Here is a 13,551-nt window from a genome sequence, read left to right on the forward strand (position 1 = left end):
CAGTGAAGCAGCATACACCCATTTTCCGGATGGACAGTGGCGGAGTGGGATAGGAGGTGTTGGCTGGGTCCAGACAGAAAAAGCAGGCAGATTTGGAGAACAGGGGGTGTCTGGGGGGTAGTGAGTGTGATGTTGGGAGGGGGGGTGGGGGGGGCAGTGGGTTAGTGTGTTAGGTCTGGACAGAGAACAGGGACAGGTGGCAGGTCCGGCGTGACAGCATACTGGTGGGGTCTGAATGAAGAGCAAGGTGAGTCTGACACATCTCCTTATGTGAGTCAACAGCCTCAGCAAACAGTGATGAAGTCAAAGTACCACTCACAACTGCTGGACAAAACAAACCAGAGACGACACCAAGACATGCCGTGTCTGGTAAGTTCATGGCAGAATTTCAAACTTTGGTGAAGACGAAAGTTTTGTATTGAAGGGTGGTAGATGTTTGTTAGGAAGTTCATTTACCTGGATTTGTACAATAAGGCACATTATACTAAAATTAATGTCTAAAACAGCGTCTCCGTACCCTCACCTGTGGTGAGTCAGCGATTTCTGTTGGACAACACTGGTGAAATAGATTCAATGCGAAATTAAGATTTGACTACTCAATTCAGAATGCAGAGAAACTGATTTAGAAACAATTCTTAGCTAATATCATGGAGTTTATATGTAACTTAAGGAGGTGATTGTGATAAAACAATTGAAGATCTAGGATGATGCAGTAACTGAGAATTAGCTAAATAATTGCTTGCAGAAAAGAAACCAAAAACAATTTTCAATTTGCAACAAACCAGTTTTGATTTTAAAAAAAATCAAAATAAATATTATTTTCTCTTCATTCAGTTACTTGATTCAGATTCCGATAATTCAAATATTTTTAGCACAGCAAAACAAATGGACTTAAGAATGTATTCTTGGTGTTTTGTAAACCGTAGGTACATACTCATGCAGGAGGTGGAGCTGCATGGGACATCATCATAATACAACTCGAGTGGGAGAAGATTCAACAATTAACACTCTCCTTGCCTCAGTGATATAGTTTAAAATTTAAAAACTTATCGGATACACAGAATCAGCTCCAGACTGCTCAAAGGTTCAACCAACAATCAAGATTTATATTTAATTATATTCAATTTTACTTAGATTGTGCAAAGCATTTGCGAGACAACAGACCCTACCTAGATGTGCTTCTTTGCTCTTACTGTATTTCATCCCCATTCAAATACATTCAGTGATTTGGAAATGGCCTAAATTAGTCAAAATTTATACCACCCCACCCCACCCCCCCCCCCCCCCGCCCCCCGCCCCACAAATCAGCCCAGTGATCAAACCCAAGTTAGTCCCTTGGATGGTGGAGGAAAGGGATCTTTGAAAATATAGTCATTGTACATATGAAAAATTAAGTGACACAGTTAGAAATCTGAGTTAGCACTGAAATAACTAACAGCACAATCCTGATGTAGTGCTGAACTGGGGAAAAAGGCCACTTGGTCCATCTGAAAAACATGGCCAAAGACTGCCTCTGGGGTGGAGGAGAAAGAACATCTTTATGACATGGAATGGGTTTTCAAAACTGTTACAAGTGCTGTAAACTATCAGAACTGGAAGTCGGCTTCCATGGCAACCACTGCAGACCATAATCAGACAGCACTGTAATGCATCCCAACTCCTTGGCAACCATCAATCCACCTCCACTCCCGGAGAAACTTCCCACTGCGAAGCAGTCTTACTAGTTTAAAGAAAACTGACTTGCAGCGAGTGGGTTTACAAACATGGGTTTTCATGGGATGTGCTTTTGGAATTCAGAAACAGAGATAGATTCTGTTGGGTTGCTTAATATTTCGAACGTGATTAATGTAATAACACGTTCCATACTTTGCTGTCATTATTCCCAAATTCATCACTGCTCTCCCATGGACTGAAAACAGTTGACGAGATTACCTGAATACAGGTATGTCAGCTGCCAGCAGGCAAATCCACTGCCAGTTATTGATATCTATAGTAACAAGTTAAGGGGATTTTACAGAAAGTTCGGCAGCATCTGGCCTTGAAGATCCAACATGATTATGATATTTAATTCATAGAGAAGACATAACCAAAACTTGAATGAAGTTAATTACGCTGCTAAAACACAATAAATGAGTGATGTGAAAAAAAAAACAAAGTGTTGGAAATACTCAGCAGAGGTTTGGCATCATCTGTGGAGAGAGAAACAGAATTAACATTTCAGGTCGATGAACTTTCATCACAGATGAACTCCCATTGCTAAACCACACAATACTGCCAACAGAATGTCCTGCACTCTGAAGTACAAGTGCTTTTACATTGCCTACAGTTAGCGTGCAAACATAGAAAGGTTGGAAATGTGTTAACATTTACTTTGGGATAATATACTCAAGGCTTTTGTTTTCAAAGTGGAGGGGAGGAAAGTTGTCATCATATTCCCTTCTTCCCAAGGTTATCATGTGGTGATAAGTCTCATTACTTTAGCTGTTCTGTGGAAACTGCATCTGAAAACTATTTGTTTCTTACAAACATATTTAAGAAAGGAGTTAGATTTTTTTTAGAGATTAAAATCCTCTACCGCAATTAAGATTTTAGGATACAATGACTATATTGCACTAAATACGAACCATTTTTCTGGCACTCTCTCTTAATACCATCATTAACTTCCAACAACACTGCAGATGTCAGCCCCCCATTCAAATTATTTTCGCCTGCAATTGCTGGAATCATGTTGTGATCTCAGTCACAACTTGTAAACTGATCAATTATTTTGCTGTATTGTAATTAGTTTCTACAAGATTCTTTGGTTGTTCTTAAGTCAACATCAGTTTCCTATCAAGTACTTTGCTTATTTTTCTAATAGAAATTACTTACAAAAAATAAAATTAGATAGAAGTTGGTTAATTAGATGTTTATTATATGGAACTGGACTGAACTAATACCCAGATGATGGGCTCATTAATGGCTTAATAGGCAAAGGCACTGCCCAGTGTAGTGCTGAGCTATGGATGGCAACGTTCTGGGGCTTATGCTGGAGTTTAGAAGAATGAGAAGTGATCTAATTGAGACAAGATTTTGAAAGGGCTTGATAGGGTAGAAGCTGAGAATCTAGAACACGGGGACACAGTCTCGGGATCAATCACAGGTCAATCATTCAGGACTGAGATGAGGAGAAATTTCTTCATTCAAAGGGTTATGAATCTTTGGAATTCTCTACCTCAGAGGGTTGTGGATGCTCCATCATTGAATACATTTAAGGCTGGGATAGATAGATTTTTGGTTTTGCAGGGAATCAAGGGATAGGGGGAGCGGGCAGGAAAGTTGAATTGAAGCCCAAAATCAGCCATGAACATACTGAATGGCAGAGCAGGCTCAATGGGCCGTATGGTCTACTTCTGCTCATATTTCTAATGTTCTTATGCTGAATGAGCTGTTTATGGCTGCAGTAGCAACAACAGCAAGGATGCTGTAGAGCTTGGGGTGAGGAGGAGGAAGAGGAACCTCCTCTTTCAAAGTTTATGGCCAGCAGTCATGATGCCATCCATAATCAAAAGCCAGATAACACACATGGCATCGGCTTACAAACGAAGAGTGGTTACTTGGGTGAATTACCAGATCAAAAACCTGACCAAGAGCAAATATCTTCAGGGTGAAATGGGGAGAATGTTTTGGGTGTCATAGAGAGATACAGCACTGAATCAGGCCCTTCAGCCCACCGACTCTGTGCTGATCATCAACCACCCATTTATACTAATCCTACATTAATCCCACATTCCCTACCACATCCCCACCTTCCCTCAATTCTCCTGCCACCTCCTATATTGGGGGCAATTTACAATGGCCAATTTACCTATCAACCAGCAAGTCTTTGGCTGTGGGAGGAAACCAGAGCACCCAGCGGAAACCCACGCAGTCACAGGGAGAACATGCAAACTCCGCACATGCAGTACCCAGAACTGAACCCGGGTTGCTGGAGCTGTGAGGCTGCGGTGCTAACCACTGTGCCACTGTGCCTCCCCATCTGTGTGGGGAGAGGAACCTTAATTTTTAACTGGTAAAGGCAGCTTGTCCACATGTGGTGGCCACAGCTTTGATTGCTGAGTTTAGGCTCATTAGCACTCAGCCACTCTCGCAGTATGGGTCTCATGAATGATTTAACTACCTTTTGCCCAAGGAAGTAAAACCTTTATATTTTGGAACTAGTCAAAGGTTCCAGGTGATGCCAAGTTAACCATTAATTGTACATCGGAACAGTGAGTATTAGTTATCCATTTAAATACTACAGCCACACACAAGTAGCTATCCAACATCAATTCTAACCTCAAATTACAGTGACAGCTTTTGTTCTCCTGTTCTCAATGTGTGTGCAGCAGCTTCTGTTTGACAACATGCCCCAGGTCCTAGAAACATTGGCTTATCAGGATCCACCCACTCTCTGATCTCTCCACCAGTGAGGTGGTGTCTGCTGTCTGCTCAACATTTCCTCAATAGCGCAGTTGAGATCGAGAACTCTGCAGTGTTCTGCCATGCTGCATCATTTCGTCACACCTACATACAGAAGGCAGTGCAATCACTTGCTCCTCAAAAGTGAGAGATCTAAAATCGACCGTAAAATGTAACAGGAATGTCAAAATGTCAAAAAAAAACTCTATAGATCTTGTCACTTAACATTCAAAGTGGGAGGTTTCTGCTGAAAGCAACATCAATAGTGGCATTGTTGCTGCTCAATAGACGATGGCATTAACTTTGCTTAAGTAGTACAGATAGAATTTCCAAAGAATCTCCCCTGATCTCCAACAGAGGTCTGGAAAATTTCTGTTGCGAATAGATGAACATTACCACTACATGAACCGTCATCAGGAATAGGAACATAAGGAGGTCTTGTATCCCAAGCCCTCCAGAAAGCTGTCTCTTTCCCCCCCCCACCATGCCCATAGTGCCTCCTTCAGTTCAGGATATTTTTAAGCTCCAAATTTGTGGAAGACCATACCATAGCAGAACAGCTATGGAAGCTCAGTACTTCCTTTTAGCAGCTCATTATCAAAATGCATTTAAAAAGGTCAGTACAAAAATTTCTACTTGGAGTTAAAGCTTCTCTCACAGATCTACCTCATTGGCTATAAGAAAGGCTTATCCAAATTTCCATTCCAATTAAAAATAAACAACGCCAACACATCTAACTGGTGGCATCCATCATCAGTTGCGACCACGTTGAACTAGTCCATGCATGCCAGACCAGGCAGCTCACTCAGCAGTTATCAGATGCTAGCTTTGTCACTGTAGAAGGGTGTCACATGGAACATGTAGCAGTGTGTGCAGACCCGGACTGGTTTCATCTGGCCGTATCGAGGTAAGGGAGCAGAATGAGAAGAGCAACGTGAGCAGAAGATCTGTTAAATGAAAAGGCATTTAAACTTCATACATGTAGAAACGATAGGTTAACAGCCAAGTTTTGGAGACTCCCCGCAACATTTTAAAATGAAAACACGCACATAAATGAACAGCTCATAGACAGAATTTACAGCATATAATCAGGCCATTTGGCCCAAATGGTCTACGACAGTGTTTATGCTCCACACAAGCCGCCTACCAGCATATCCTTCTATTCCTTTCTTCCTAACTAGCTTGCTCTTAAATGCATCTGTGCTGTTTGCCTCAACTTCTCCTTGTGGTAACAAGTTCCACCTTCTAACCACTCTCCGGGTAAGGAAGTTTCTCCTGAATTCATTATTGGATTTATTAGTGACCATCTTATCACAGTCCATTCCAGAGCCACATTTGCTGTTTTTTTTTTTTTAAACAAAATTTTCATTCTATTGCAACACATATCCCCTTCCATAAATCATACAATAAACTTTCATCACAGAAGATCACAAATGCAATGTTTTAGTTCAAGGCACTCAGAAGAACGGACATTAAAAATTCATCAAAGTTCTAGTAGCAAGCTACGGTCCCCCCAACCTCCTTGTTTCAGTAGTTGCAATTTGCAAGGATTGCCAGTACGGTAGAGGCGCTGCCAGACATCTGCTACCCAAGTACATTGCCTATGTGAGAGAAATTGTAGCTAGTACAGAATGGAAAGGAGTGGTTAAAGAAGTTGGACTGATTATGCAGTACTGATACATGAGGAGTGTTGGAGTGAAAGGCCAACAAATTAATCAAAATCTGTCTCCGCACACAAAGATGGGAAAACTATCCTGACATTTGTCTGATACAGAGACCATCTCTTTGAGATATACAAATCTACCATCAAGTTGGTAGCTTGCAGCTTTCCAGATGGTACAGCCTACTGTTAAACAGAAGTGAGCTACTCCCGCAAAATAAGCGACCAAAACAAGGAATTAAGTATTGCTTTTGGTCATTCCTTACTGGTTACATCAACAATGAACATCCACAGAAACATGGAATCAGGTGACCTACCCATAGAGAGGGACAGTTTATAGTGTGAGGAAAGAAACAAGCACATATGCCAACATGTTTTACATTTAAAAGCGAAGAGGTTCAACCAGTGAGAAACATAATGAAATAATTTTCCAAAGATGGAAGCCATTAAGAGGGCGAGACAACATCTGCTCTTCCTTCCTCCCCGGATTTGTAATGAGTAGGGCTCCTGACACTCCACCAAGACACAGTTCAGACTATAAAGTTGGAAGAGCTTTTCTGGATTGACGATGACATTTGAGGAAGATTTCCTATGCTCATTTCTTCCAGAACTATTTTATGGCGTTGCCATTTAATTGCTCGTTAATTACAGGTGTTCTGAACTAATTTATGTAACAGTGAACTGTGCCTATACATATACACATACCTTCAACAAACATTACGGTAGGCCATTCAGTCCCTCATGCCTGTTCCATCATTCAACTGGAGCATAGCTGATCTGCACTTCTCACACTATTTAGCTGCCTTTGCTCCATATCCTTTAATAAACTTTACTTAACAAAAATCTATCAATTTCGGGGGAGTTAATTCCACATTTCCACTCCTATTTGTATTGCAAAAGTGCTTCCCATCTTCACTACTAAACTGCCTAGATCTCATTATAAAGGTGAGAACTGCTTGTTTTGGATTCCCTCAAGCAGAGGAAGTATCCTTACATCTACCCTATTAAACCCCTTTGTATTCTAACTCACTTGACATAAAGGTCAACATTCCACTAGCCTTTTTGATTACTTTTTGTACCTGTCCACTTTCAGTGATGTGTGTACCTGGCACCCAACTCCCTTGGCGACACCACAATCCTAATCTCCCACCATTAAGAAAATACTCTTATTTATTTTTCTCAGGTCCAAAGTGGATGATAACCACACAATTTCCCATTCACTTTATCAAATGCCTTCTGAAAGTCAATATAGACAACATCGAAAGACGACCTCCTACCCACCATACTAATAACCTCTTCGATCAACTAGATTAGACAAATATGGCCTATCCATCACAAAACCATGATCTGCTCCTGCTCGTCCAAGTGCTCAGTCACTTTGTCCCTGATGATAGATTGGAGTAGTCTCCCCATAACTGATGTTAAACTGACAGGTCTGTAGTTAGATGGCGCATCGCTCATTTGTAATCTTCCAATTGAAAGGTACAATTCCCGAATCTAGAAAGCTTTCTACATTTATGATTAACGCATCTGTAACTTCCCCACTCATTACTTTTAATAGACTGGGTTGGAAGCCATCAGTTCCTAGGTATTTGTCTACCTTAAGCAAGATCATCTTCTGCACTGCCATTTTATTTTAGCATATTCACTAAATTCATCCCACTATATTTGAGATGTTAACATTGACCAAAGGAAACCACCATCTACTCCCTCCTTCCACACTGACCAAACTACGATCTCTTCACTCAGCCAATTAAAAAAAAGTTTTTTTCAACGTGGTCGACAGTGGCAAAGGAGTATTTAGTGCCCACACCTGGATGCCCTGAGGACATCACGAGTCAATCATATAGTGTAGCACTGGAGCCACATGTAAGCCTGACAGGGCAGTGTGCTAGATTCCCTTCCATAAAGGACATTAGTCAATCACTTGGGCTTTGAGAACAATTGGGCGTCATTAATGGTCTAATTTCTGGTACTATCCCCAAAATTACCACATTTATTCAAATCAGTTTCACACCTTACCATGATGGGAATTGAACTCTTTTACCCTCAGGGTTGTTGGATCAGTACCATAACGAATTGATACTGTAATGTGCAGCTAAGCCTTGTGTCATGACAATCAGCTAGCTCTCAACTCCAATCAGCATCACTGCCAGGGATAAGGACCTGAACATAGATCCAGTGAAACTGGAATATTCTTTTTATGGATTCCATAGAAGGTATACTATTTACTTTGGGGCTGAAATCCATTTCATTCAAACATTTCCATGGAGTCTAGCCCTTAATCAATTACCTTTCCACAGCTTCTGCAATGATGCTTTCTTCGGATCACAGTGAACGGTGCCTTGCATGCGGTACAGCAGCTGCAGACTTCATCTGGTACCCATTCTGGAGGATCTATCACAAACAGGAAAGAGGAAAGTCCCTCAGCAACAGGTATTCCTTCATCCAATCATGGAACCAAAGTCAACAATTCCTCCCTCAACATGACTTATTAGAACAAACTAAATGGTTATAAATACAACATAACTAAATCATAATCTAATTTTATAATAAGGGCGGCACAGTGGCGCAGTGGTTAGCACTGCAGCCTCACAGCTCCAGGGACCCGGGTTCAATTCTGGGTACTGCCTGTGTGGAGTTTGCAAGTTCTCCCTGTGTCTGCGTGGGTTTTCGCCGGGTGCTCCGGTTTCCTCCCACCGCCGAAGACTTGCAGGTGATAGGTAAATTGGCCATTGTAAATTGCCCCTAGTGTAGGTAGGTGGTAGGGAATACGGGATTACTGTAGGGTTAGTATAAATGGATGGTTCTTGGTCGGCACAGACTCGGTGGGCCGGAGGGCCTGTTTCAGTGCTGTACCTCTAAATAAAATAAAATTATTCATCAGGTGCGACATCACTCAATATGAATTCCTTTGGAATATCTCAATATCCAAATTAACAGTACATGCCATGTCACTTCACAGTTAAAGGAGGAAAGCATGAGAGTATGTTTGTTGTGTTAGTGGAAAAAAGAGTACTATATACTGAACAGAATTCCTCTGATGCTTTTCTTCTTCTTTGGTAGTCACTTCAATACCTCCTTATCTCACAGATACCTGCAGAGTTTGAAAAGCAAATGAGTAATCAAGAGCTGGGTCTGCTCTAAATTGCAAACTTGACAGTCTGCGGCAAGATTATACTCAGTTTCAAAAAGTGAAAATATGCCTGGAGTAAAGGTTTCGAATGCAGTTTTTTTCTTTACTCATTTCATGGGATGTGGGCATCACTGGCAAGGCCACATTTGATACCCATCCCCAACTGCCCTTGAGAAGGTGGTGGTGAGCTGCCTTCCTGGACCACTGTCGTCCATCTGGTTCAGGCATATCTACAGTGCTGTTAGGAAGGGAGTTCCAGGATTTTGACCCAGCGACAACGAAGGAACGGTGATATAGTCCCAAGTCAGGATGATGTGCATCTTGGAGGGGAACTTGCAGGTGGTGGTGTTCCCCTGCCTCCGCTGCCCTTGTGCTTCTAGGTGGTAGAGGTCGCGGGTTTGGAAGGTGCTGTCGAAGGAGCCTTGGTGAGTTGCTGCAGTGCATCTTGTATATGTAACACACTGCTGTCACTGTGTGTTGGTGTTGGAGGGAGTGAATGTTTAAGGTGACGGATGGGGTGCCAATCAAGCAGGCTACTTTGTTCTGGATGATGTCGAGCTTCCTGAGTGTCGTTAGAGTCGCACTCATCCAGGCAAGTGGAGAGTATTCCATCACAGTCTTGACTTGTGCCTTGTAGATGGTGGACAGGCTTTCGGGAGTCAGGAGGTGGGTTACTCGCTGTAGAATTTCCAGCTTCTGACCTGTTCTTGTAGCCACGGTATTTTTGCGGCTGGTCCACTTCAGTTTCCGGTAACCCCGAGGATGTTGATAGTGGGGGATTCAGCATCGGTAATGCCGTTGAATGTCAAGTGGAGATGGTTAGATTCTGATGCTCAATGCCTCGCACTTGTGTGGCACAAATGTTGTCCAGGTATTGCTGCATATGGACTTGGACTGCTTCAGTATCTGAGGAGTTGCGAATGGTACTGAACATCGTACAATCATACTGAACATTGTACAATCATCAGCGAACATCCCCACTTCTGACCTTATGATTGAAGGAAGGTCATGATGAAGCAGCTGAAGATGGTTGGGCCTAGGAAACCACCCTGAGAAACTCCTGCAGCAATGTACTGGAGCTCAGATGATTGACCTCCAACAACCACAACCATCTTCCTTTGCGCTAGGTATGACTCCAACCAGTGGAGCGTTTTCCCACCCGATTCCCATTGTCCTCAGTTTTGCTAGGGCTCCTTGATGCCATACTCGGTCAAATGCTGCCTTGATGTCAAGGGTAGTCACTCTCACCTCACCTCTTGAGTTCAGCTCTTTTGTCCATGTTTGAACCAAGGCTGTAATGAGGTCAGGAGCTGAGTGGCCCTTTCTCACCTACATACTGCCTCTCGGTGACATTATCCAAAAATACAATGTCACTTTCCACATGTATGCTGACACCATCACCTCTTTCAACCCATCCACTGTTTCAAACTTGTCAGACTGCTTATCTGATAGAGTACCGGATGTGCAGAAATTTCCTCCAAATAAATATTTGGAAGAATGAAGCCATCGTCTTCGTTCCCTGCCACAAACTCCGCTCCCTAGCCACCGGCTCCATCCCTCTCTGTGGCAACAGTCTGAGGCTGAAACAGACTTTTCACAGTATTGGTGTTATAAAGATCACCTATTTCCAACTCTATAACATCTCTACCCTGCCTCAGTTCATCTGCTGCTGAAACCCTCATTCGTGCCTTTGTCACCTCCGTGTTTGACTATTCTAATGCACTCATGGCCAACCTCCCATATTCTACCCTCTGTAAACTTCAGGCCATCCTAAAACTCTGCTGCCCGTATCCTAACTCACACCAAATGCCATTCACCCATCAGCCCTGTGCTCACTAACCTACAGCGGCTCCTGGTTAAACAACACCTCAATTTTAAAATTCTCATCCTCGTTTTCAAACCCTTCCATGGCCTGGTCCCTCCCTATTTCTAATCCTCCAGCCGTACAACCCTCCGAGATATCTGCACTTCTCCAATTTCAGCCTCTTGAGCATCTCAGATTTTAATAGCTCCACCATTGACGGCCATGCCTTCTGCCACCTGGGGCCTAAGCTCTGGAATTCCTTCCCTACCCCTCTCTGTGCCTCTACCTCGTTTTCCTCCTTTAAGACTCCTTAAAAATCTCTCTCTTTTGACCAAGCTTTTGGTCATCTACCCCAATATGGGGCTTGGATTTGTTTTATAATGCTCCTATCAAGCACCTTGGGATGTTTTAATATGGTACAGGCACTAATTAAATGCAAGTAGTTGTTGTTGAAATCTAAGACAAGGAGATACAATCTTAAAATTTAAACTAAGCTGGTGAAAAGCAAACCCATTAAAACATTCCCTCACATACAGAGTTGAGCAAATCTGCAATGCACTGTCCCAGGCAACCAAAGATGCAGAATTAATTGGCGTTATTCTTTGTAGTTCATTTGGCAGACAGCTCTAAGTGCTGCTTGATCTGGATTTATATCTGGTAACCTTTGTCCAGCTCACTAGTCAAACAGACAGAGATACACAGGCACACACAGCCATAAAGTGGGCGAGAAAGAGAGTGTTTAAGAGATTGTGTGAGAGAGAGAGACATACAGACACAGACATGAAGCAAGCAAGAGGGAGAGCGTGTTTTCGAGAGCGAGTGTGAATGCACAAGTGAGATTGCTTAAGAGAGTGTGCACGTGTGCCAAGAGAGACAGAGATAGAGAGAGGCCATACACATACTCTGTGGAACCTGATGGTCAAAACACATTGTTTCAGGTCCAGCTAACATTGACCTTTAGTGCTTTCAATCTTGGCTCATGCCACAAGTAACCAGAAGTGCTTTGTGTTTTGTGCAGAAACCAACAAAAAATATTCTCTGGTTAGTCTGTATGTGACTTGTTCTTATTTATTTCATGGGATGTGGGCATCACTGGCAAGGCCACCATTTGCTGCTCATCCCTAATTGCCCTGGAGTAAAGGCCTGCTCAGGTCGGGAAAAAGAACCCGAGTCGAACCTGACTGATCCACAGCGGACCCGAGCCTGACCCAGCCCGAGTCCGACCCGACCCAAGCCCCACCCCTTCACTTACCTTCCGACTGGGAAGCTCCGCGAAGCTGCAGTGCATGCGTGATGATGTCATAGTGACGTCACTCGCTCACTGAGCAGACTCAGTTTCATCCTGGACTCACAGCTCAGTTAAGTTTTTTTATTTTTAATACTTACCTGTAGAGCACTTACCCTGTGTGTCCAGCCCGACCCGGACCTGGCCCGACCCGAGCTGAGCCCTATAGCCAGGCCCGGAAAAGGGGCCCTACCCGACCCTAACCCGACATGCGCTGTCGGGTCCCGTCGGATTGGGTTTGAGTCGTGTACCAGGCCTTTACCCTGGAGAACGTGGTGGCGAGCTGCCTTCTTGAACCGCTTGAATCTCGTGGGGGTACACTCACTGTGCTGTTACGAAGGTAGTTCCAGGATTTTGACCCAACGACAGTGAAGGAATGGCGACATATTTCCAAGCCAGGATGGTGTGTGGCTTGGAGGGCAACTTGCAGATGGTGGTGTTCCCAGGCGTCTGCTGCCCTTGTCCTTCTAAGGAAGAGGTCGCGGGTTTAGAAGGTGCTGTCCAAGGAGGCGTAGTGAGTTACTGCAGTGCAACTTATATATCATACACACTGCTGCCACTGTGCATCAGTGGTGGAGGGAGTGAATGTTTAAGGTGGTAGATGGAGTGATCAAGCAGGCTGCTTTGTGCTGAATGGCGTTGAGTTTCCTGAGTGTTGTTGGGGCCGCACTCATCCAGGCAAGCGGAGAGTATTCCATCACACTCCTGACTAGTACCTTGTGGGCAAGCTTTGGGGAGTCAGAAGGTGTACCACAGAATTCCCAGCCTCTGACCTCCTCATGTAGCCACAGTATTTTTGTGGCTACTCCAGTTCCGTTTCTGATCAATGGTAACCCCCAGGATGTTGATGGTGGGTGATTCAGCGACAGTCATGCCGCTGAATGTCAAGGGGAGATGTTTAGATTCTCTCTTGTTGGAGATGGTCATTGCCTAGCACTTGTGTAGCACGAATGTTTCTTGCCATTTATCAACCCAAGCCTGAATGTTGTCCGGGTCTTTCTGCACATCGACATGGACTGCTTAAGTGTCTGAGCAGTTGCGAATGGTGAACAATGTACAATCAGCAAACATTCCCACTTCTCACCTTTTAATGGAGGGAAGGTCATTGATAAAGCAGCTGAAGATGGTTGGGCCTAGGACACTACCCTGAGGAACTCCTGCAGCAATGTTCTGGGGCTGAGATGATTGGCCTGCCACAACCACAACCATCTTCCTTTGTGCTAGGT

The 13,551-nt window shown here is 43.6% G+C and overlaps 1 protein-coding gene across 1 annotated transcript in view; it reads right to left on the bottom strand.

The window, feature by feature from the left end:
* Positions 1 to 1,297: 1,297 nt before the first annotated feature.
* The window catches only part of zfyve28 (zinc finger, FYVE domain containing 28), a 294,791-nt gene continuing 282,537 nt past the window's right edge, over positions 1,298 to 13,551 (bottom strand). Inside the window, exons 13-14 of the mRNA XM_068029222.1 lie at positions 8,394 to 8,497; positions 1,298 to 5,387 (exon numbers count right to left, since the gene is read on the bottom strand). Coding sequence (XP_067885323.1) covers positions 5,256 to 5,387; positions 8,394 to 8,497 — 236 coding nt within the window. The 3' untranslated portion in view covers positions 1,298 to 5,255. The remainder of the gene's footprint in view (positions 5,388 to 8,393; positions 8,498 to 13,551) is intronic.

This window comes from Heterodontus francisci, chromosome 4 (genome assembly GCF_036365525.1).
Source record: "Heterodontus francisci isolate sHetFra1 chromosome 4, sHetFra1.hap1, whole genome shotgun sequence".
NCBI classification, from domain to species: Eukaryota; Metazoa; Chordata; class Chondrichthyes; order Heterodontiformes; family Heterodontidae; genus Heterodontus; species Heterodontus francisci.